General features: G+C 34.4%; 1 protein-coding gene across 6 annotated transcripts in view; it reads left to right on the forward strand.

Annotated features, from left to right (window-relative positions):
- The first annotated feature begins 3425 nt into the window (after nucleotides 1-3425).
- The window catches only part of LOC149802840 (putative RNA-binding protein Luc7-like 1), a 54216-nt gene continuing 34438 nt past the window's right edge, over nucleotides 3426-23203 (forward strand). The window contains exons 1-6 of one of the 6 annotated variants that reach the window (XM_089952294.1): nucleotides 3432-3604; nucleotides 9106-9164; nucleotides 9617-9700; nucleotides 16443-16537; nucleotides 19272-19370; nucleotides 21508-21618. In XM_089952294.1, the coding sequence (XP_089808420.1) occupies nucleotides 19275-19370; nucleotides 21508-21618 (207 nt within the window). In that variant the 5' untranslated portion in view covers nucleotides 3432-3604; nucleotides 9106-9164; nucleotides 9617-9700; nucleotides 16443-16537; nucleotides 19272-19274. Of the gene's footprint in view, nucleotides 3605-9105; nucleotides 9165-9616; nucleotides 9701-10357; nucleotides 16538-19271; nucleotides 19371-21507; nucleotides 21619-23203 lie in introns of those variants that run through there. The other 5 variants (XM_089952293.1, XM_089952292.1, XM_089952291.1 and 2 more) reach the window with 5 other exon arrangements.

The following is a 23203-nucleotide window of genomic DNA, read 5'->3' on the forward strand; positions in this document are numbered from 1 at the left end:
ACACAGTTGTTACTTAATCTTATAATGAGATGGTTAAAGTGGGATAAATTGTATTTGGTAGCCCCGTGAGTTGATGATCAACGATGTTATGATGTGCTCAAGGATTTTAATGAAAACGCGCAATTACTGGATGACGATGTTATCCAGTTTATAACCGATATTGATGAAGCACCATCAGTTGATTCCATAGACGGATTTATTAATAATTTGGTTGTATACGACGATGTGATGCTAGATAAACAAACAAACCCAGCTAGGATTTTTTTCTCGAGGTAGACATAAAAACACTGATGTCATTTATGTTACTCAACGATACACACAAATACCAAAAGTGATCAGAGATAACTGTAATATTTTAGTTGTATTTAATGGAGTTGATACACACACGATGAGAAATATTCATCAAACTTGGTGCAGCGGTGACATGGATATAATTAAATTAAAAAACTTCTTTTCACGAGCGCAAGCTACTCCGCATGGATTTATAACAATAAATTTGCACGATCCTCGAACAAGATATCGTATTGGACTTGATAAAATATTTGGATAAATTAACAACATCAGAGAGGGTGGGACCTCGCGAAGACGTAATTGCGTAAAACAGGTACATAATAAACTAGAAAAAAATCACCGACGACAATGGAGTAATATTAATTAGACAAATTCCGGAGAGATTTTCTCAGAAAGTGTCGACGCTTTTTTAAAATCTGTCGACGCTTTTCTTTTTTTCGATCATTTGTAGGAAGGCTTATTTTTGACATTTGGACGTTTTTCGACCATTTGTCTGTTCACCCTCTCTGCTGCTGAGGCTATAGCTAGAACGCCATGAACAACTGCGCTTTGGGGGCAGGGTCCAGTTTTTATGTACAAATTTAATGCCGCAATCAGCGACCTAGTATAAAAAATCATAAAAAATCAAATACACAAGTGAGGTCAAAAAGGTCCATATTTTTAGATACCTATATTAAAACAAAGCATAAGAATAGTATTCACTTGACCAGAGAAGTCAATGGCAGTTCATAGCAGAAGAGGTTTATGCACCCCAACCCCTATTTTATACCTGCATTTTTCACATCCAAATACCATTTTTGACAGCATGTAGTGCTCACAGTGCAAACGCAAGCCCTTTCCCTGGATGAAAATTTTGAAAACCATTGTCTACTAAATAGTTTGATGCAATTCAGAATAGTTGTCATCCAAGCCGTTTTTGAGATACTCGGCTTGCCTTGAACCCACGTGTCTACTGCTATGGGAGGCTAGCTCTTCTTCCTAGCCAACTATTGGTATTTCACTATCAACATACTGCAGAGCAACTATGGAAGGTGTACATGCCTGACATCAATTTCAAGAACAACACAAGCCCAAAACACCTAGTCCACAAATATATCCATATCTATAAACAGTAAACAATAATAGCTGAAAAAGTCACACCATAGCCTTAAGTTAAGAAATTTGCCAGGGGCCAATTTACGAAACTGGACCCTGCCACCTTTGGGGTCCTTGAGTAGGACTGTCACCCAGTACTCTCTTTCAAATCTTTGTCATCATTTTAGTAAGCATAAAGAAAACGAGGCTGCTGCACCTAACACGGCTGGGTCCTTATCGTGCTATTGCGGTTTGTGGTCAAAGACGGGAGTGCTCTCGCACCTTGATGTGACTAATGTTATTGTTTCTTACAAGAAACTGACTCAAGTCTGATTGTCTCAGGACCAGGAAATTGGGTCGCATTATTATTTTCAAATTTATGGCCGATGATTAAAATGACTGCATGATACTTACCGAGTTTTTCAATCATTCCTTTCTTCTTCTTTTTCTCTTTCTCTGGCATCCAGTTAGGATGGCTCATCAATCTAAATTTCTTCTGCACCTTCATTAGTTTTCATTTAGTCTGTCAAACTCCTCTTTTTCTTTCTGTTTTCTCTTTCCTTTCTTTCCTTAGACCACCTGCCTTTTATCTTCTTCACTTCTTCTTCCATCATTTTTCTTATTAGTTCTTCTGCTTTCTTTAGTTGGTTCAGCCCCCACTTCACAAAGGACCACTCTGTACCAACTGTCCTTCAACTTGTTAAATAACTCTATCGCCATATTCGTTTATTTAATGCTGAATGGCTCGAACGACGAACGCTTTGACTTTATATTTGTCAAGCACGGACGTAAGGAAAACATCCCCTACACTCACTTCACATATTATCTACTCTCCATACACACGGGAAGAAAATAAACAAACCCCAAAATTGTACTATCAAAAACCCAATATCTACTATCCACAAAGGAAGGAGCTAAAACAAACCAAAATATACTATCCACATATGTGAAGGAGAAAAACAAACCCAAAATATACTATCAAAAACCCAACTGTGCCATCCACACACGAGAAGGAGAAAGAAAAACCAAACCCCTAATATACTAACCACAAAACCAAAATATACTATCCACACACGGGGAGGATAAATACTAACCACAATTTCTATCAACATATAGGTGAGGAGCAAAAAACAAACCATAATATACTATCCACACACGGGAAGGGTAAAAAACAAATTGATTAACTAATTAGTATAATACATGTTTATAACAAATATTTATTGTTCAAAAACAACAAGTGATACAAAACCATACATGATCAAAGGTATGAATCGCCCATAAAACTACAAACTTTTGATCGAAACCGACATTGTTTGCTGAAACTGACATGACAGTCATGATTCCTTAATTAAATGTGTATGGACCGAATCTCTCTAATGGACAGACTTTGTTATGGCCTGACTGGCGAATGAGCTATGTATGTTATGGGCCGAGATCTGCAGTCACCCTTTATACTAACTGAGTAGAAGCATAAGTATGTGTTTAGACAAGTTTTAGGAGAAGAAATTTGCATAGTTCGTTGAGGTTTAGTGGCCCAAGGTATTTTGCTTTAGTGATGTTTTTTTTGTTTTTTTTTAAATACTTGTGTGTTCCTTAGCTATATGGAAGATTATAGTCACCTAAATAAGTAACACTTATACAAAAAAGTTATTACTTTTGTATTATTAATTATTATTATAGTTATTAGTAGTAGTAGTAGTAGTAGTATTGTGACCATTTGTCCGGTTTTATACCATACAGTCTGGTGTTCGGCAATTCTATCTCCTTAACGTAATCACTTTTGCGTATGTGAAAAGGAGAGTCCGGTATTCGTGAGTTCTGTCAATGGCAACCCTAACCATAATTAGTCCTAAAGATAGGCCCTCACATCCAAGATGTCGACGTTTAACATTTTATATTCTGACTTTTACTTTCATTATGAGAATTATCCCAATAAATCAGCATAATTTCGTTATGAAACGAAAAGCCGGATGTATCGAGCACAGCACTAGATAAATACTACCAAGACACTAGTATCGGCATAGTCAAAACCTTAATCCACTGAGCGAATGCAACGGTATACCAGACTGCTCTACGCATACGGTGAAAGCCATTTTGGTGGATGTGGCACAGCTTAGTTTGCGTTTCTTTTTGAAAATTTAAACATTTACTTCGAATGAAATATCATTAGGTACTACAATGTCGGCTCATGATCAAATTCGTGCCATGTTGGATGAGTTGATGGGCACGACGAGGGATGGTAAGTTACGAAAATTAACCAGATTTTTTGGCGTTTTTGGTAATCCGAAATTTCGTCGACTTACAGTAAATCTACGAAATGCTAGCATTTTAAATTTGGATTACATTTTATTTCTTTGCATTATGAACTCAATGAATTTTCAGTGGCAAAACGCAAATGTTATTAGTCTCGTTTAACCAGAGTTTGGACCCAAATTTGGTGAAAAAAAACAGAAGATGAACGCATCAACGTATAAATTCCTTCCCTCCCTTTGCAGGACATAGCATTAGGGAAGTAATAATCCGTTTTTTTCTTCTTTAAACCAGGTAATCAGGGATGAAATGAAGTCAACACAACATGACGAGACACGTTTCATGTTTTCTTGCGGCTAAACAACCAGCAGCATAATTCTTATTATTGTCTTATCAGGTTAAATGTGTTTCTGGTCATCCCACCAAGGACTTTTTCCTTCCATGGAAAAAAAATAAATTTACAAAAAGGTCACATTAAAAATGTTTTTGAACAAAATTGACCTGCCTACCCTAATTATAAAACCAGTGCAATAGGAAACACATTTTTTTAAATTGGCCTTCTTTTTACTAATTAAAGAGAAATTATAGGAGAGGGAAAAGAAAAAAATAACTAAAATATTTTTAGTTTAAGAAAACAGAAAATGGAAGAAACCGGACGGATAGGGAAATTTTTTTACTTTTTAATCATATAGATATATCATGTAGCCAGTTTCATATTCTTTGATAAACAGTATTTAATGATTTTTTTTATATAAAAATTCCTTCACATTTAGAAGTAGACCACTCCGGTGGCCTAGTGGTTAGAGCATCTGCCTCTGATGCAGTAGGTCATGGTTTTGATCCCTGGCTGAGTCATACCAAAGACTTACAAAAATGGTACTAACAGCTGCCTCACTTGGTGCTCAGTATTAAGAGATTAGTGTTAGGACTGGTTGGCCTGGTGTCAGAATAATGTGACTGGGTGGGACATCATGCTACATGTCTGCGGCGTGATGCTTCAGTGCTAGACATCACTGTAAACTGTCACACTGCAGACATCGTAGCGATGTGACTGAAAAATTGTTAAAGCTACGTTAAAAATCCAGATCACACACACAAACACACATTTAGAAGCAAACTATTCCAAAGCAATGGCCTAGAAGCTGCAGGACTTTTCTCAGTTCTTTTTTGTAGTTTTGTGTCAGTTTAACAGTGCTATTTATAATAATAAAAAAACATGTTGATAGAAGTTATTTTACATTGTCTTTAAATAATATGTACAGTCAAACCTGTCAATAGCAGTCACTCATGGGAAAAGGGAAAACTGGCCATTGTACTCAGGTGACCTCTGTACATAGGTGTTTGTCATGACCCATGCACCAAAACTTCATCTGCCTTTACAAACACTTTTTAAATATTGAATGACTCCTGGCCTTAATGAAAAGGAATGTAACTCTTCAGGGATAGCTTTAGTTGATAGGCAAATAGATGAAAATGCTTGGCACAAAAGGTGATTTTCATTTCTGCTGCGATATCGAACTACTTTTCTACCATTCAGCAAATGAATAGCTTTGATCCTCTCCTGTAAGGATAAAATGTGCCATTCTTTCAAAGCCATGTTGACACCTTTGAGTTTGACAGCGTGACTAGAGTACATTAAGTACAATCGAGATATGAATAACTTCAGCATTGATTCATATCATTTGTTTGTATCTAAGCATTGCCTTGATCGTCAAACTAAGGAAGTATTTAATTTGCCAGCATAAAGCAGTGACTGCTGATATGATTCAGTGACTGTTTAAGGCAGGGTGAAACCATTGTTTGATTAGGAAGCACCTGACCACTGGACATTGAAGGCATGTGACTGGTAGATAAAATACATTTATATAGGAAATATGTGGAGAGGAGAGTAGAATGGACATTGTGACCAGATGGCTGCTGAACACAAATAACCATTTGGACAGGTTTTACTGTACATTATGTACTATTTACTTAATGTATTGTTTTATAAAAACTTGGCACTTAATAAAGAATACTGAAATAATTATAGTTTCTACATGTACATGACTTGATTTATGAATGACTCAAAACAATAACTCTGTTATCTCATAAGCAGGTTAGAAGAAAAATATTAATAAAACTATTCTCTTTCTTAGTTAAAATATATATGAAGTTGAACATTCTGCAGATGTTAAAATGTTGGATAGGTTTAGGTTACAAAGCAAAGCTTACTGCCTCCACTAGAGATATGCATGAAGTCTAAAGTTTTAGAATTAGAACTAGGTGGACATTACTGTCGAAGTATATTGCTGGAACTGTCATTTTAACTGAAAAGAATGATTTATTTGTTAGTCTTGTTAAAAATAAACGCTAAAAATGGGCAACTGATTTCTTTTTTGAGAATGATAGGTGTACAAAAGAGAGATTTAACAGCCTTGTTCAACCAGGCATTATTATTACGAATTTTCTGAGTACTTCTCATTCAAAATTGTATTCCATGTGTTTGTAAGGGAATCAAATCATTTATAATCCTTAAGCACTTTTAGTAGGATTATGTCAGATTTTAATAACAACCTTGTTATCTTTATGTTATATCAGTATAAATGGAGATAGAGAACATTGAGACATAGATTCCATCATATGGTACCGGAATGAAATTAAAATGACACTTCTTTTTCTCCAGACTTAAAGCTGCAAATATCAAGTAAATGAATGGTGAAAGATAGGTTAGGAATTAAAGAGATATCTTTTAAAGAGGAGTCTACCTTAGATACCATCATAGTAAACCTAAAAGAAAAATAGCTTCCTTTCTCAGGTTTCTGACCAATCGATGTCTTTTTTTCTTCTTCCAACCATAGATTATCCTGACCATATAAAAATAAAAAAGGAATACCAGATTTTCAGAATGTTGTGATCAGTCAAGATTTAGATGATTTCATGAGGAACATCATGTTCATTAAGAAGCTTACTATTTCTCCCAGTATTTAGTTATTATTGGATATAGACCAGAAACCATACTATGTGGTTTTTTACATGATTCAAAAATGTGTTTTTCCATTTCACTGGTTTTAAAATTTGGGTAGGTAATTGTTTTTTTTTTTACCCTGGGGGGAAAAAAAAGTGGTATGGTCGGCAGTGAAAAATGGATGGATGGCTGACCTGAAAAACTTTTTTTATCTAATGGCAGCTTTAGATTTACAGCAAGGAGTAAGACATTTAAATGATATTTCATAGCTGTGTAAACTAATCTTGTAAGATCCCAAAAACTGGATTTTTTTCTTTCTTTCTGATATAAAGAGTTAAAAAATAAGTATGAAACAGAAGCATTTGTTGTTGACCATTGAAGTTTTTGGAAATGGGACATCGCTGAAAACAGTCTGTAAATGAGAATTTGCTCCTATTACAGCATACAAGTTCATTTTGATAGAAAGCTGTGCTAAATTAAGTTAATATGTATGAAAATTAAACCATGTCTTTTGTATCTGCAGTGTTTGCATAACATTGTATGAAATACATGTCTGTACATGCACAAGTTATATCATACCACATAACCTTTTTGGGTGGGGAAGAACCAAGCTTATTGTTAAGGTCAGTTTTATACAGAACTGTCAGCCATGGGTTGGAAGGGCAAGTCTAGTTACACTTTGATTGCATACTCGTCCTTGCTAGCTCATAAAAGTGTTCAAGGTCATTGACACTTAATTTGATCATAATCTGTACCCGTTGCAAGTTTTTTCTTTTGAGCACATAATTTTTTTCTTAATTTTAATAAAATTTGATGAGTGAATAACTTTTTGTAATCTTAATATTAGAACTTCACAATTTTGAACAGACTCGAATGTTTTTCGGTTTTGGAATTCTGGACTAAAGTTTTTGAAATCCTAATGAGAAATCCAGTAGATTAAGAAAATTTATTGTTTTCATTCTTCATCTGTTTAATTTTTTAAAAAAGCCAGCAATCAGCTCTTTTGTCATTTAATCATAAAGATGAGCAAATAATATATGGAATGTGTTACATAATTTAAATATACTACTAAATATTTAGGGACACTAGACACCTTTACAGATACAAATAATACTTGTGTAAATTTCTGACATGATGTGTACTAAAGGTATCATATGGAATAATACTTAGGACTCCTTTCAAATTGGTCCATAGTGGCCTTTCCTTAATCCGAAATTAGCCAATAATGGAGCCATGGTCCCGTTGGGAAATAAAATTTCATAGTCATGCAGAATTGTCATTTTTTTTTAAATTACTATTTTAAAAAAATGTTACTGAATTGATCATATTTTCCAAAACTGTTGAATCCAGGCCTAATTTCTAATCTTGAAAACTTCTTGGTAATAATATTTCCAAAGATGGAATACTACAGATGCATCAGTGTGTTATCAAAGACAATATTCTGCAACAAAAGTTATTATTGTTATTATTATTACTATTATTTTGTTGTTGTTTCCAGTATTACCTTGGGCTTTACTAAAATAGGTTGGTAAAAGTTAGAATTTGCTGTCACAACATAAGATTGTTACAAGTATCAGTCATAGATTATTAGAGGCTTTTTTAGGGTGTTTCTGCATTGATCTTATAGGATGGAGTCTTAAATTGTTGTAATAGGTTTTCTTCGCTGAAAAAAATAAACTTTTCATAGACTTTGCTATTTATTATACATTTACCAGACATATTTTTTTATTACCCTTTCATTCAGAGAAACTGTTACAGCAGCCTTCCATACATGTATGATTAAATCATTCCACAATAGTCGCAAAAAAGGAAAAAAACTATTTGTTTCATTGTAATTTATTTCGTGATTTAAATTCTGAAAATGTAACTAATGTAAGTATTACTGGACCAATAAGTGCCATTAGTCTGGATTATTTTGGACTATAATAGAATTACATACAGTCAAGCCTTAATCTTCAGGAATCATTTATCCAAATTTCTGGGTACATTCAAAACCATTGCCAAGTCCCCAAACAAATTCACTTACATGCATATGGTATTTACAATACAGGTTCAAAAATCTGGACTTATCTTTATTTATCTGAGCCATTTTCGTTGCCAATGATGTCTTTGGATAAATGAGGTTTTAATGTAAATGTTTCATTCTCCAGCATGTTATAGAGATTAAAAGGTAACCACTTTCACTATTGGTAATGATTTTTTTTTTTTATTCAGAGGTATTTAAGGAAAAAAGTTTCAGCAGAAAAGTGAAATTAAATGTTTGATTGCACAGTATCCAGTTTCCTTAGTCGGTCAGAAACTTGGAGTCCATTAATAGAAAATATGATACCGACATTTAGAATAAATGTACCCAACATCAGTGAGGTTAGCCAAGATGTCAAAATGCTAGGGATAAATATATGATGCTTTCCAAATACTTTGGATAATATTATATGCAAGTAAAGTAGGGATGTTCTTAATTGCTTTTGGTTAGCAAATTAATACATCTGTAGGCCATATGTGATCAGACATCATAACTTATGATATTTCCATCCCTATTTTTTAAGGGAGCTATCTAATGGGGTGTTATCCAGGCATATTTGAAAAGCTGGTGAAAGTCCAAGCCGTGAGTTGAACGTATAGTAACTTTTTATTGCAGAGAACACAGCTTCCTGTGGGCAGCTGTTTGTTTTATATAAACCGAATTGTTTTTTATGCCTCTTTTTATTTTCGTTCTTAGTAGGATGTAATTTCACATGCATATTTTATCATTTAATTATCTACATGAAAGATGAATATATTACTCGCTTCATCCAGGTAATCACAGTGTACAATATGTACATACCTTTTCCTCATAAAGTTCGTATCAATATTTCTTTCAAAATGTTTTTATTAAATTTTGTTAACATCATTATTGAAAGTGTATGAACTTGTTTGGAGATTGAATAAATCACAATTCATGTCAAAAAAGGAATTGTATACTTATTTTACTAAATGTCAATTTTATAAAGCAAGTACCTGATGCTATCCCTTGAAATAGTAGAAAGGGAAGCGATCAAGTGCTGATTTACATTTCAGGTGAGTTTTGGACAGGTACTTCGTCTAAGCAAAGATCTGTCGAGGTGACTCGATGAAGCTATGTAGGACTTCGCAGTGTGTATTGTATGCCATACTTAAATTTTAGTTGTTTTGTACTAATATTATTCTTTTGCCATTTAAACATAAATGAGTCTTGACAGTGACATGTTCTATAACTCGCCTTTGTCAAAATTATGAAGTATATTGTAGATCTGCATAGTAATATTATCAACAGAGATACATTCAGACTCTAAGGTTATAATAACATTTTGATGCTTCAACTGAGGCTAGCTTGTTTGATAGATTTACTTGAGGCCATTGGCCAGTCTTAAATAAGAATTCAGTCTGAGTTGCAGAAAACAATGTTTTTATAACCTTCATGCCTATCTTGTTTCAGAATGAAAATCTGAAATAGATCTAAGGAGAGCAGCTTATTAAAAGATTTACTGAAAGAAACTACCTGTATAAAAGATTCTTGGTTTTAGGTTTAGAGGATGGATGCCTAATAGTTGACGAAGACTGCATTATTATCAAGAGGAAATCAGTCCTCCAGTTTTTGTTGTGATTAATCAAGCTGCATGTAGTGTCTGTTTGGATTAAAATCCAACTTTTTCTATGTGCCCATTTATTTCTCTCTCTCTCTCTCTCTCTCTCTTCCTACTGGTCTATTTTTTTTTCATACTTGCATCTATTCATACAGGTAAATTATGATTCCAGGAATGAAACAGTACAGGTATAGTACCTCTTTCACTAGGTCTTTTGCAAACAGTATAGTCTCAGCTGGCTGATCCAACCTTTATTTTTATTTCAATGCCTGCTGTGTGGAAGATCATCTTGTGTCTGTCTGGTACCAATTATAACTCGTGTTCTCCATCATCAGGTACCCTGAGTGGCCGAGTGGTCTAAAGTGATCACTATTTAGGATAACTGCCAACTCGCTTCTGTTTGCATGGATTCAAGTCTTTGGCTCAGTCACTGTGGGTACTTAAGAAAGCTTGCACGTAGTTTCCTGTAGGTTGGTGGTTCTTCCTTGGGTTCACCAGGGTTCTTCCTCCATGAGTTATACAAGCTTCCTATATTATTGTGATAAATGATATTAAACCACATAATAACAACAACAACAACATAAATCATCACCAACAGTTTATAAATAGATTAGGGAAGAAATAAAACCATTGATTTTGGGTTCAAACGTCAAGGAGACTGAATGAAAGAAAGATGGTTTCTCCATAATAACAAGTTTTCTACCATCTATAGTTACCACACTGGATGGCTTACACTAAGGGTGAGGAAGAAGCCTATTGAATTTGGGGTCAGAAAGTCACTGACTAAAAGACAATGGTTCTTGCACAGTAATATTAATTCTGCATCACATACCTAGACCAAACTTTGTAGATGGCTTGTACTTGGGCCAAGTCGGAAGCCTTGAGACTTTGCCTGCAAGTGATGAAACATGGTCACTGTGACCAACAGAAGAAAAATGGTACTTATGTATGACAGATCTGGACAAACCATTGGATGTTGTGCACTGGGGGGTAGAGAAGACTCGTGTCTTTTTAGGTTCAGAATGTCAAAGATCAGGGTCACTATAACTTACCTTAAAAAATTTATATATTTCTTCTATACACCAATTTTATTTTATGGACCATGTAACTTCATCATAGGTTTTGGATGACTTTTTAATGTTGGGTATGAAAGAAGTTTAGTGCTTCTGGAGTCCAAAGGTCATGGTTATTGTGTTTGAAAGAAGAAAAATGATCTTTGCATAATAACTTTATTTTAGACCATGTACCTTGACCAGTTTATGGAGGGTTTGCACAGAAGATATGGAAGACACCTTTTTATTTGGGGTCAGAATTGTTGTGGCTCAGTAAAACTCATCAGAATAACTTTTGCTCTGGAGTAGGTTCCTTGGCCAAACGCGAAATGGCTTGCAAAAAAAAATCTTGTTTCTGGTCTAAACCACCTGTGGTAGAGATATAGATATACTTGTGATCAGGCAGAGCCTTCTCCATTTTTCAGGGGGTCTTTTTATTATTATTTTAACCCATTAATCTTGCCTGTCACACAGTAATAAAAACATTTTCAGTTGGATTATTGAGAATAGCTTTGAATATATTTAATTAGATGTACCACCAACTCCCAACCAATACATTAGTACATTTCTCAAGAGTGGTTACATAACTCAAATCTTTTGGTTTTATTGCCTTTAATTTTCATTGAAAAGTATCTAATTCAGTTTGATACCATTCGTTTTAGTCCTCCCCAAAAGAATGAACTTTTTAAAAATTTATATAAAATCGGGTTTTTAAAACAATTGCACATGTACGGACTCTCATAGGCCAGAGGATACCTGGATCATAGATAGACGAGTTACATGACTTGTGGGGTTTAACGCCATTTTTCAGCACATGGCGGCCAGTATTAATGGTGGAGGAAGGACTGCCAACCGACGAGAAGCTACTGGCAAGCTTTCTCACATACCCACATTGGCCGAATCCTAGACTCGAACCCACGCATACATGACTTGTTAATGATATAACTTAACATGTAGGAAATAGAATAAATAAATGCATGTTTATGATAGTCCACAGTTAGCAGTCTTCTGCATTACCATACAGCCTCGCATCTGCTGTTGGTTTTCGTTCTTAAAGCAGTGGTAGAAACTACAAAGCCAGTAACTTCTTGCAGGAGACTGTCACAACAATGGTGGATTCTAATTCTCTCATTAAAATCAAGTTCAGAGTTTAATCATCCTAGAATTAATGAAGATACTGTAACTGGCGTGTTTGTATTGCTATCATGTAAAGTCAGATCACTGCATCACAAGGAGTGATACTTGTTCCCTCACACTTTCCATGCTTTATCAAAGTAGTCCTTATATTGTAAGGAAGATAGATACCCCAACTTCTTACCTTGACTGTGAAGCATAAGCAAGACATATGTACAACTTTTGTGTGATGATGGTGTGGCTTGTGGTGTAATATATTGGTCTCCATTGCTACACTGCAGTTTTGCAATTCAACTTGGTACTTCTTCCATTATTGGTATCTTCATGCTGTCTGTTAACTAGACATGTTATGGAGAGAAAAAAATTCACTCAGTACTTAGTATGATGAAATAACACTAACCAGTCAAGTGCATAGTCCAGTAATGACTGAAGGCAAAGTCACTGCCAAATAACTAACCAGATCTTGTAGTCTTTAGTGGGCAAAGTGCACTGTTTATAATTACTCCGGCTTTAAATGTATAGGTGGTCACACTGTCCTGTGTTTCACACTCCAGTGACTAGGATGGGTATCTGGCATTTTTGTCAGCTTAACAAGTGAGACATTAGTTTTTGCAGAATTCTTGTTAGCTCACATGGCCATGAGCAAAATCCATGCATACTAATTAGGTGAACTTGTGTCTGATTGGTTCAGAATGTTACTGGTCTGGGAGCCATATTTCATATCCCATTTTGATCAAACTTTAAATGTGCATTTATATTGGGAAAATCTTATGGGTTCAATAATGAATAAGATCCATGCATACGAGTGATGTAATCAAGCAACTAATTTACTGTCATTCTACTACTCGGGTGTTATAACTCTTTGTTCTTGAACTAAGTAACAGTAAGAAGTAAAACCAACAAGTTTAGTAAAATTAACAAATAGATTTATTTCCATAAGTTACAAAGTGAAAATTTAAGAAAAACTTACCCTGCTGTGAATTAAATCACAAATAATCCTAAATGTTTTATGATATGTCCATAAGTATAGTGTTTCAAATGTGCCGATGTACCAGGTCTTTAAAATGTTGATGTGCCAACAGTTTTGACGTATCACGATGATATAATCTAGAATGTCTTTAAATGAATTCAGAATAATCCCAAATTAATGCTTTATTTCAAAAAGTCAATGAGCGTTTTTAATTCCCTTGAATAATGTAAATAAATGATTCTTCTCAATTTATCTAAACACAGCAGTAAAATGATTTAGACAACTTGAATCAGGAGTGAATAATTTTATTTACCTCATCTGGTGTGTACTAATTTCACATGAACTAAGACAATAAAATGCCCCGGATGTGGGTCATGTCGGATGGAAAAATTTCACTAATTTATAAATAAGGTCATTACTTGTACTTAAGTTCAAGTAAACAACTATTTTTAAAAATTGACAATAGTCAGGTATACTTACACTCTACCCTCAAACATAGACAAATGGCATGCGCATAATATAAATTAAATTTACATAACACAGGAAGTCGTATTCCTGATCTGACTTGTCCTATATAATTTTTATTAGTCCTTCACACATAATATCAGACATATATCAAGACTTAACAAGCCATCAGAATATTGAAATTATGAGACCTTCTAGTACAACAGAATACAAGACACTGGCTATCTATCATTAAAATTGGGTTTTCTTTTGAACAATCTTTGAATGTATGCTTATACTGTCATGATCTTGGACAATTTTGATAATAAGTGATGTCCATGGATATTAATGAAGTTATCTTGCATGTTATTGGTTTGGTTTATTATGACACAGGAAACTGTAAATCTGAGTTGATTTTGATCAAAATTGGAATATGGGCTTGTATATGTATTTTGAAAGGGAGCAGGATCCACACACATTGGCTGAATGTATTACCATTCTTTTGGCTATATTTCTTATTGTATTTTTGTCGGACCTAAAATATAACTTTTGATCAAGATTTCGTAGGTGCTCTGTAATGCACAGGATCCGTACATGAGGTGATTGAGCTTCTTACATCTCTTAGAGACTGTTTCTGACACAATTTTGATTAAAGTTGGTTAATATTCTTAAATGATTAGGATGTTGGATGAATTAATTAACTCAGTCTTTTGAATAAAATAAAGGAGGTGGAATTTTTTAAAAAAAGTTAAAATCATAGAAATCTGATATGCATAAGAGCCATTGACCTTGGTTGTATGTCGAGTGAACTCATTTCAGTTAATCAGTTGACACCATTATAAATGTTACTTTGTACGTAATCTAATGAAACTACGTTGAATTAACCTACTCAGTCATAACTGATCAAAGATAGCAAGGCAGCCAAATGAAATTAATCTTTCGTAAAATAAAGAGCATTGTTTCACATATGTGGACCATTTTGGGGAAAATGCGTTTCAGAAATTCCTGATTTTGCACTTAAAAATATCCTCAAGGTTGATAAAAAGTTTCACTATTACTTACAGTGAAATAATGGCATCAGTATTTTACTAACTGAACAAAAAAAATTGAGCTTTGACCCAGACGATTGTTTCATGAAATTATTTTGGCATCTTTTTCATAAAAGAAAATCTTGTTTGGCTGTGAATCAAGTTAGTCTGGTTCCCTGCTTTGGTGACTGCTTTGACATATATAATACTTTACACCACTCTGGGAACCAGACTAATCAACAAAACCAAAATCAGTGATGTAATACACAAATGTTTTCGCATACTCGTGTTGGTTGTTGAAACCAGTTAGAATATTGTTAACGATCTTTTAGATGTTGGACATTTTGAAAATTAATGTAATTTATACAGAATAACAAACAACTTCATCAGAAAAAGTGCTTTATTGAAATTTATTCTCAATGTGATTATAAAACAAGGTTTCAGTTATTAAACAGCCCAGTTTCCACCACCCCATCCCTGTTTTTCTGGATGTCTAGCTGATTTTTTCAGGAGGTCCCTTGGTAACTCATGCTCTAGCTTATAGTGCGGTCTTTGTTTTTGGACACCACTGTACTAAAGTTACCGAGGGATAGGTGTATTATCAAGATTTTGGAAAGGTTTGATTATGAGCAAGATCTGCACATATTAAGGAGTCAGTCTTGTATCAGATTGCTAGGGCTGGTTACCAATCGAGAGACTGAATTCCAATCTGATCTGTTTCACCTTAAGCTTATATTATAATTGTCACAGTATGTATAATAACAAGTGCTTCAATGCATGTTAATGAGATACCATACATCTGATTGGTTAAACTTGTTAAATGGGTTTATCTCATTAGGCTGTTCACGGGCCTGTTAGCAAATCACTGCATATTAATTATGCCTTTGTCTTTTTGAAAGAATGCTTTATTATGATGTAGTTGAATAGGATAAATCAACATGATATAACACTTTAGAGATTGTTTACATAGGATGTGTTTCTACAATAGTATAGTTATATTGGCCTAGCATGGTTGGCTCTGATAATACAGTTAAACATAAAGGTTTTTCTGTGTAAGAAACTTTCCCTATGGTAACTGGAAATACTTTGAAAGATAAATATATGAAAAATCTTGGCATTTATAGTGAGCATGAAAGTTAAAATACCAAGTTGATAACTTCATTTTCAGGAACAGTAAACCAAACTTAATTATCTTTTATTTCATGTTGTTTGTATTGGCCAAAGATAGACAATTTGTGATCTCAGTTCTGTATATTTGCTTCTTTATCAAACAAAAACTAGCATGGTGCTAATGATTTTAAATGCTTATTGCTGATATCCTGTTGATTTTTGTACAGGGGTGAGCAATACTTTTGTAATAGCATTATTAAAAAAGATTCACTCATGACAGTTATGTGCATCTAGTGACTGACTTTAGCATGAATTTTTATATAATTGTTTTGTAAGTCTTTGTTTTTATGAAATGGAGGAGATGATTTCCATATCAACAAGCCTGTTTGTTGTTTCTGCACTGCTTTTTTAACTTACAAAAGCTCAGTGGTACGAAATCTTTTATATTTTTAATGTTATTGTGTGAAAACAAGTCACGAATGTTTTCTTCTACATTCATTGCTTGTAATTGTTTGTTTCTTCATGACCCTGGATATATTTTAGGCGACTCAAACCGGTACCGGGTGAAGTTTGACGACCCTCGGGTATGTAAGAGTTTCCTGCTTGGTTGCTGTCCCCATGATATCCTAGCCAGCACGGTAAGTATTTTATAGCACATTGTCACTGTTATTGACTGATATGATCACTTCTCCACTGCAAGAAGATTTGGTACGTAGTCTTTAAAAGGGAAATGTCCTTTACTGTAACAGATCTGTACTGTATACATATGCTTTTTTATCAATACTGGTTATAGAAACTACTGGAAGGATTATCATAACTTCACACTTTCATCCCCAGACATAATGTGGTTTTTCCTATTATAAAATCATGCTGATCCATGTTCCATCAGCTATCATAAACATCTTTATATGGCTACTTGTCCTCAATGGATGGTGGTATTAGCACTGCGTTTTCACTAAAATAATATTGCAATATGTAACTAATATGTTAGTTATTAAGAATTGATCATTTTCAGTAATATCTCTGAATAGATGTACTTGGCACTACCACAGTAAGTATGCTACCTTGAAGCATTTTTTGTATAAGCTGCATTTTGGAACAGTTTTGTAAGCATTGATTTTCCAAGACATATATTGTTGTCATCACTGATTCTGTGGGTAAATAATACACATATGAAGAACAAATTTTGGGGAAAATTATGGATAATTCTTGTATGTACAGTATCTCTTACTAGAAAGTTGCTTTATAGGGTTTAGTCATAGCAACCGTATTTCTCATATATTTTATAAATGTATGGTTCACGTCTTTATGGTAGCTAAAAGCAGTTATTATTAAATCACTTGACTATACTGCTATGTAAGCTATGGTATGACCTAGTGTCAGCTGTCCATCTCTCAACAATTGTTTGTTACCATTCTGGTTTTATTAAACTTAGAATATAAGCACATATTGTCAAGTTCTTGGACAAGTTTGATAATGAGCTAAATCCACACATAGTAATAAGGGAACCTTGCATCTGATTGGTTAAGCTTGTTAACCACTTTGAGGCACTATTTCTTGTCTGACTTCAATCAGTCATGGAATATAAACTGATATTATCAAGATCTCATGTTGAGTTCAGTAGTAAGTTAGATCCATCAATAATAATGATCTTGCATGTGACTGGTAAATCAAGTTAAGACTAGAGGGTACATTTCTGGTTTGATTTTGATCCCACTTGGAATATAAGCTTCCGTCATCACGATCTTGGACGAGTTTGATAATCATTGAGATTCATGCATATTAATGATATTGGCTGAGCTTGTTGACATCCTGTAGACCTTATTTTTGCCTCGCCTTGTATCATAATTTAGAATGTACGCTTGTATTCTCAAGATATTGGATCGGTTTGGTAATAAATGAGATCAATGAATATTAATGTGATGATCTTGCACATGTTTGGCAGAGCTTGTCAGCATTCTGGAGATCACATTTGTTTCTCATTTTGATCAAACTTGTCATGTATGCTATTATCCTCAAGATCTTTGACAGGTTGGATAACGAGCAAGATTTATGCATATTTCTTAGTTTTACATGTAATGCTGTAGGCTGAGTTCCATGGTATTCTGGATGCCAATTTTCTAATTCAGCTTTGATTTAACTTGGAATGTGAGCTTTTTAAATAAAGATCTTGCACATGTTCAATCATGAGCGATCATATTTTTGAACTAATTTTAATTGTACTTGAGTATTAGCTGGTTTCATCATGATCTCTGACAAGTTGGATAATGAGCATGAGCACTGATATTAAATAGGTGATTTTGCATCTGATAGTCTGAGCTTGTTACCATTTTTGTGGTTGAATTTGTTATCCAATTTTGATTAGACTTGAAATGTTTTTTTAATCAAAATCTTGGGCATGCTCAATGATGAGTGTGATTGGCATTAATGAGGTGTATCTGATTGGCTTGGCTTGTCAGCATTTTTGTAACATTTTTTCATAAGATTTGGATTAATAGGTAGAACAGCACATTGCTGATTATGATAGTCAATCAGATAGATGGAGGATTAATTGTGAAGTCTTTAAATCAATTATAAAAAGTAACTCATTTTTATTGCCCACCCCTCCCCCACTTGAATTCTTGATGTTCAAACCATAACTCAAATTATTTATTACAGGATGAAAGTGAAGACTTAAATTGTATTGAAGCTTTTTTATGCCATGTAAAGATCTTTTGCATCCTTAATATATGTCTTTGGTTAGGCAGACAACTATAAATTAAATTAACCACTTGTCCTTCAGTTAGCTCCTGTGTAGTTTGTTAGTATATTATGAAAACAAAATCAAGAATTATGAATCATATGGAAAATAATCATAACCCATTGAATTTAATAAATCCTATGCTTGTTAAGTTTTGTCCAGTGTACTATCAACTCGTTCTGTGTAATATTCCAAATAGAATCCTTTATTTTCATCAAACGAAAGGTCAGATAGTGTGAACTTTGATGTTATTTGTGAGACCTAGTAGGCTAAACATTAGCGGAGTATGCCATGGAATGCTCTCTTCCTTGACATAATTCCAGCTACACGATAGTTTTGTGAAAATACCTGTTAAAAGGTGTCTTTTCATTCCTTGCCTAACAATCTTGAAACTTAGCAATAGAAGCAAAGAACATTAAATCTATAGATTGCATTGATGAGCATTATTGTTGTAAATGTGAAGTAGTTCAGACATTCTTGGCAGTGTCTGTGTTTAAACATTTAAGCATTTTTTTTGCATGTTGATACTCAGATATGAAAATTTGATATCCCTTTTAGTATATTTCAAATTAAGATTTTAATATCTAGCCAGATAGTTGACATCGTATTTACTTTTTTCTGCTGGTTTTCAGCGTATGGACCTGGGGGAATGTCCCAAGGTCCATGATCTGGCCCTGCGAGCAGACTATGAACTTGCATCCAAGAAGAAGGACTACTACTATGACATAGATGTAAGTTTTGGATCTGTAACTTAATATATAAAAAAAAAAATAGGTTTTTGGTCGATTGTTTTCATAACACTGAAGCTTTCCGACTCTTATTTTGAATCATCTTGTCTGTTAATTGACAGTGTTGCTTGTAGTGCTGAAACCACTGGTAGCTAAGTGATCATTCAACAATTGAGACACACTGCCTTTGTGGTCATTTTTGTAATCTGTGCATTCACTAGGTATTTATTTATTGAATCAGGTTCACTTGAGGAGTGATCATCTGCTTTATATGGAGTGGTTTCCATATGTTCGTCTTCAGTCAAGTCAGTGTCATATGTGGCTGATTGATGTTAGACATTTTTGTGATGAGGTTGAACAAGAAACTACCCATTTTCATTTATCCATTACCAGACTCAAGAGGCATGAGCCATTGATGACCTTTTCAGATATCAGGAAGGAGATTTGGGCATTTGCCTTCCTTGTACCATTTCTGTTTTAAAAAAACTAATCTAGAAAATGAGGGGCAATGCTTGCAAAATAGTCCGATCGTGGGACAATCTAGTGCGACAGGTTGTGAATTGATAATCTGTTTGATCTGTCTATGGACATGTCAGAAATTTTTGAGTCACTCCCATGATGCTCAAGTCAGGATTATTCCATCCATGTCAAGAGAAACTCTCACACCTAGCCCTTGTCAGGGATGCTCAGTACCAAAGGAGTTGTGCACTTCAGTTTATAAAGGATTGTAAAAGTTAGAAGGCCCTCCACTTGCAAAGCATATGAGGGGAAATGGCTCATTTGTACTAACTGGTGTCATGTTAATGACATCACATGGTTAGCCTCCATTCCCAATCAACTAACTTTCTTTTCTTCTTTGAGGACAAAAAGCTATCCACTGTCACAATCAAGGGATTATGTTCCATGGTTTCAGTCATGTTCAGGCATCATGGAATAGACAGTATTGGCTGCAATAGGGATCTTTTGACTTCTTGCCCAATTATGACGTCACAAATCCATGCTTGTACATTTCGTTCCCAAAATGGAACATCATGGGTCAACTTGTCGTAGTTTAAGTCCTTGTATTCTACCTTACTGAAGCAGTTATCACACAAGACCTAGCAACTTTCACTGGATTTGCCTAGGAAACTTGCATGTAAATCAGTGACCTGATACAGGATGCCACAGGGATTACCTTCACAAATGTATGTGTAATTGGTTTGTTGTCTTGATGTTAGAAGTTCATTATTTCATTGAAGCAGTTATCAAGCTAACACAGGGTGACATTGTTTGAAATTGGATGCTCATTAATTTCCTTCTCTTACCTTTTCTAATGTTAATTTGTTTGGATAATGTATTTGATGACAAACGCAACTTCGTATTACAATATATCCTGTCCACCTTTTCCAGCAGTTGCTAGCATCCTGTTATAAGGTTTGCTCAAGCTTAACTAGTAATCATCGAAGATATGGGTGGCCACCTTTAGAGAACATGGGATGTTAATCTGCTAGAATTACTTCCCTTCATAGGGTATAAAGATAGAAAGATGGGGGGTGTCTTTCATGGAGGGGTGGATTAGGAGATAACAGTAATTTATTTTTTACTGCACATACAGATGTCTTTTGAACAAGTTAAATTAAACATGGAAGGAAAAAAATTGGTCACAAAATTTATTATGTTGCTTATGAATGTCAGATGGTTTTAGTACTTAGCAGCTGGGGGAGTGTTAGTCCCTTCAAGGGACTCGTGTATTTCACCACTTGACTGTGTTGTGAAGCATATTTAGTTTCTTGATTCCAAGGTCACAGACAAATGTGTGCTGTTTTACATGATGTTCTATCATCTATAACTCTATAAAGTGTTTTGTTTCAAAAGTAGTTTGAAATACAGTGCTGTACCTTTCAACAAGACAGTGCAACATGTTCCACAGCCAAAGCCATGGTCATTGATATATGTCACTCATGATTTTTCCACTTCCTGTTCCTAAACTCAAATGCTTATTTGAGCTCGAGCCGTGAAACTTGTTAACTCATTGTCTTCATTGCCCACAAATGTCACAAAGTTCTGAGAATGAATTCATGACCGTAAATTTTTTGGACCTCATCACCATTTGTGGAGGGCAAGAAAACACTAATTTGCTTGTTTTGATTATTGCTACCAGGCAATGGAGCACCTGCAAAACTTCATTGGAGAGTGTGACAGGAAGACTGAGCTGGCCAAAAGAAGACTCAAGGAAACTCAGGAAGAACTTAGTGAGGAGGCAAATGCAAAGGTTGGTAAAAGAATATATATATATATATATATATATATATATATATATATATATATATATATATATATATATATATACACACACACACTCTTCATCAGTTATGGAAATATTAAATTTTGTGGTTGTTAGAAAGTAAAATTTAAAGTATTTTTATTTTATTTTAGAGAAAATTAGATGTGATAATTAACAATAACCATAATTTTAATTAATGTGACATGTAAAGGAGTTTTCATTTGCTTCGGATACCTTTATATGTCTGATAAAGTTGGTTTGAGCTGGAAATAGTTACAATAAAACTTGGGAAGCCATTTTCAACATGGATTATTCACCTATAGACTTGATTTAGAATTTATCATTTTTGCATGCATTCTCTGAGTAATCAGAGTAACCTGGCATATATTTTTAAGAAATGTGCCTTCCCTGGATACCATTTTTGTTTAGAAGGAACACTCCTTATAGTATTAGTTTTTCAAAGTCATAAAAAGAACTTTATGGTACATTGTGCAGGCAAAGCCATGTTTTACATGACCATTTTAACACACATCACCTGAGGCCCTGGTGGATAGGATTACATGTGTCAGTTGGTCCATCTGTCTTTCAGACCTTTGCATAATCTTGTGAACACAACTAGTCACTTAGCATTTTATGGATTGGGAAGAAACTTTGCAGATATTGTGGTCATTACATGAAGTGGTGCATCTTTACATATCACTGTGCTTACAAATTTCTGTCAGATTTTTTTGGTAGCTGAATTTAGAGTAAGGCAGAATCTTGTGAATGCAATTAATCTCAAAGGTTTCATTGGATGCCACTGAAAGTTTGTAAATGTTATGGGCGTCATTTGAAAATACTTATATAGACAAATTGCCATGCTCCTGCATTTTTTTGTGTCAAATCCATCTTTGCTTACATTGTAAAGCCTGTCTTGGCAGAAACTCAACATAGGAGTTCCATAGTTGTCTGTATACATATATATATCCATGTGTCTGTCTGTCCATGTCCACTTCCTAGATTAAGCGGTTTAAAGGTTGTTACTTTATATGGAAAGGGATAGCAGGCTGGACATAAAGGGTATCTCTTGTCAGTTTGTCCTTTTATGCAGCTGGATGCAATTAGCCTTTCAATTTTCATGCCTTGCATTGAATGTTGGTAAATTTTTATGTCATCAACTGAAAATGTGCATTACAACAAATTTCTGTGTTTGTTATTAATTTATTTGACTTGAGGCATGATTTAGTGTATGTAGGAATATGTGACTCTGACATTTTGCAGTTTTTAATAATTTGCTTTGAAATTTGGTATATGTTAGTCATCATCAGGCCTGGAGATCATGAAACTTGGAGCACTGGTGTGAGATTGAGTTTCCATCATTAGCCAATCTGATCTGAAATGAGATTTGAAAATTAAATTCACTTATGTTTGATTGCAGCAAAATCGCAAGCTTGATAGTTTTATGAATTCCAGGCGAAATAATATGCATATTGACCAAATAGTACTTGAACCATTTGTGGTGAGCTACTGCATTTTTTTTATACTTATGTTACAGATCCATAAACATATGACAGAAGCTTTTGAACTCAACTAG

Source organism: Sinohyriopsis cumingii, chromosome 3 (genome assembly GCF_028554795.1).
Source record: "Sinohyriopsis cumingii isolate HCF-2022 chromosome 3, ASM2855479v2, whole genome shotgun sequence".
Taxonomy (NCBI): Eukaryota; Metazoa; Mollusca; class Bivalvia; order Unionida; family Unionidae; genus Sinohyriopsis; species Sinohyriopsis cumingii.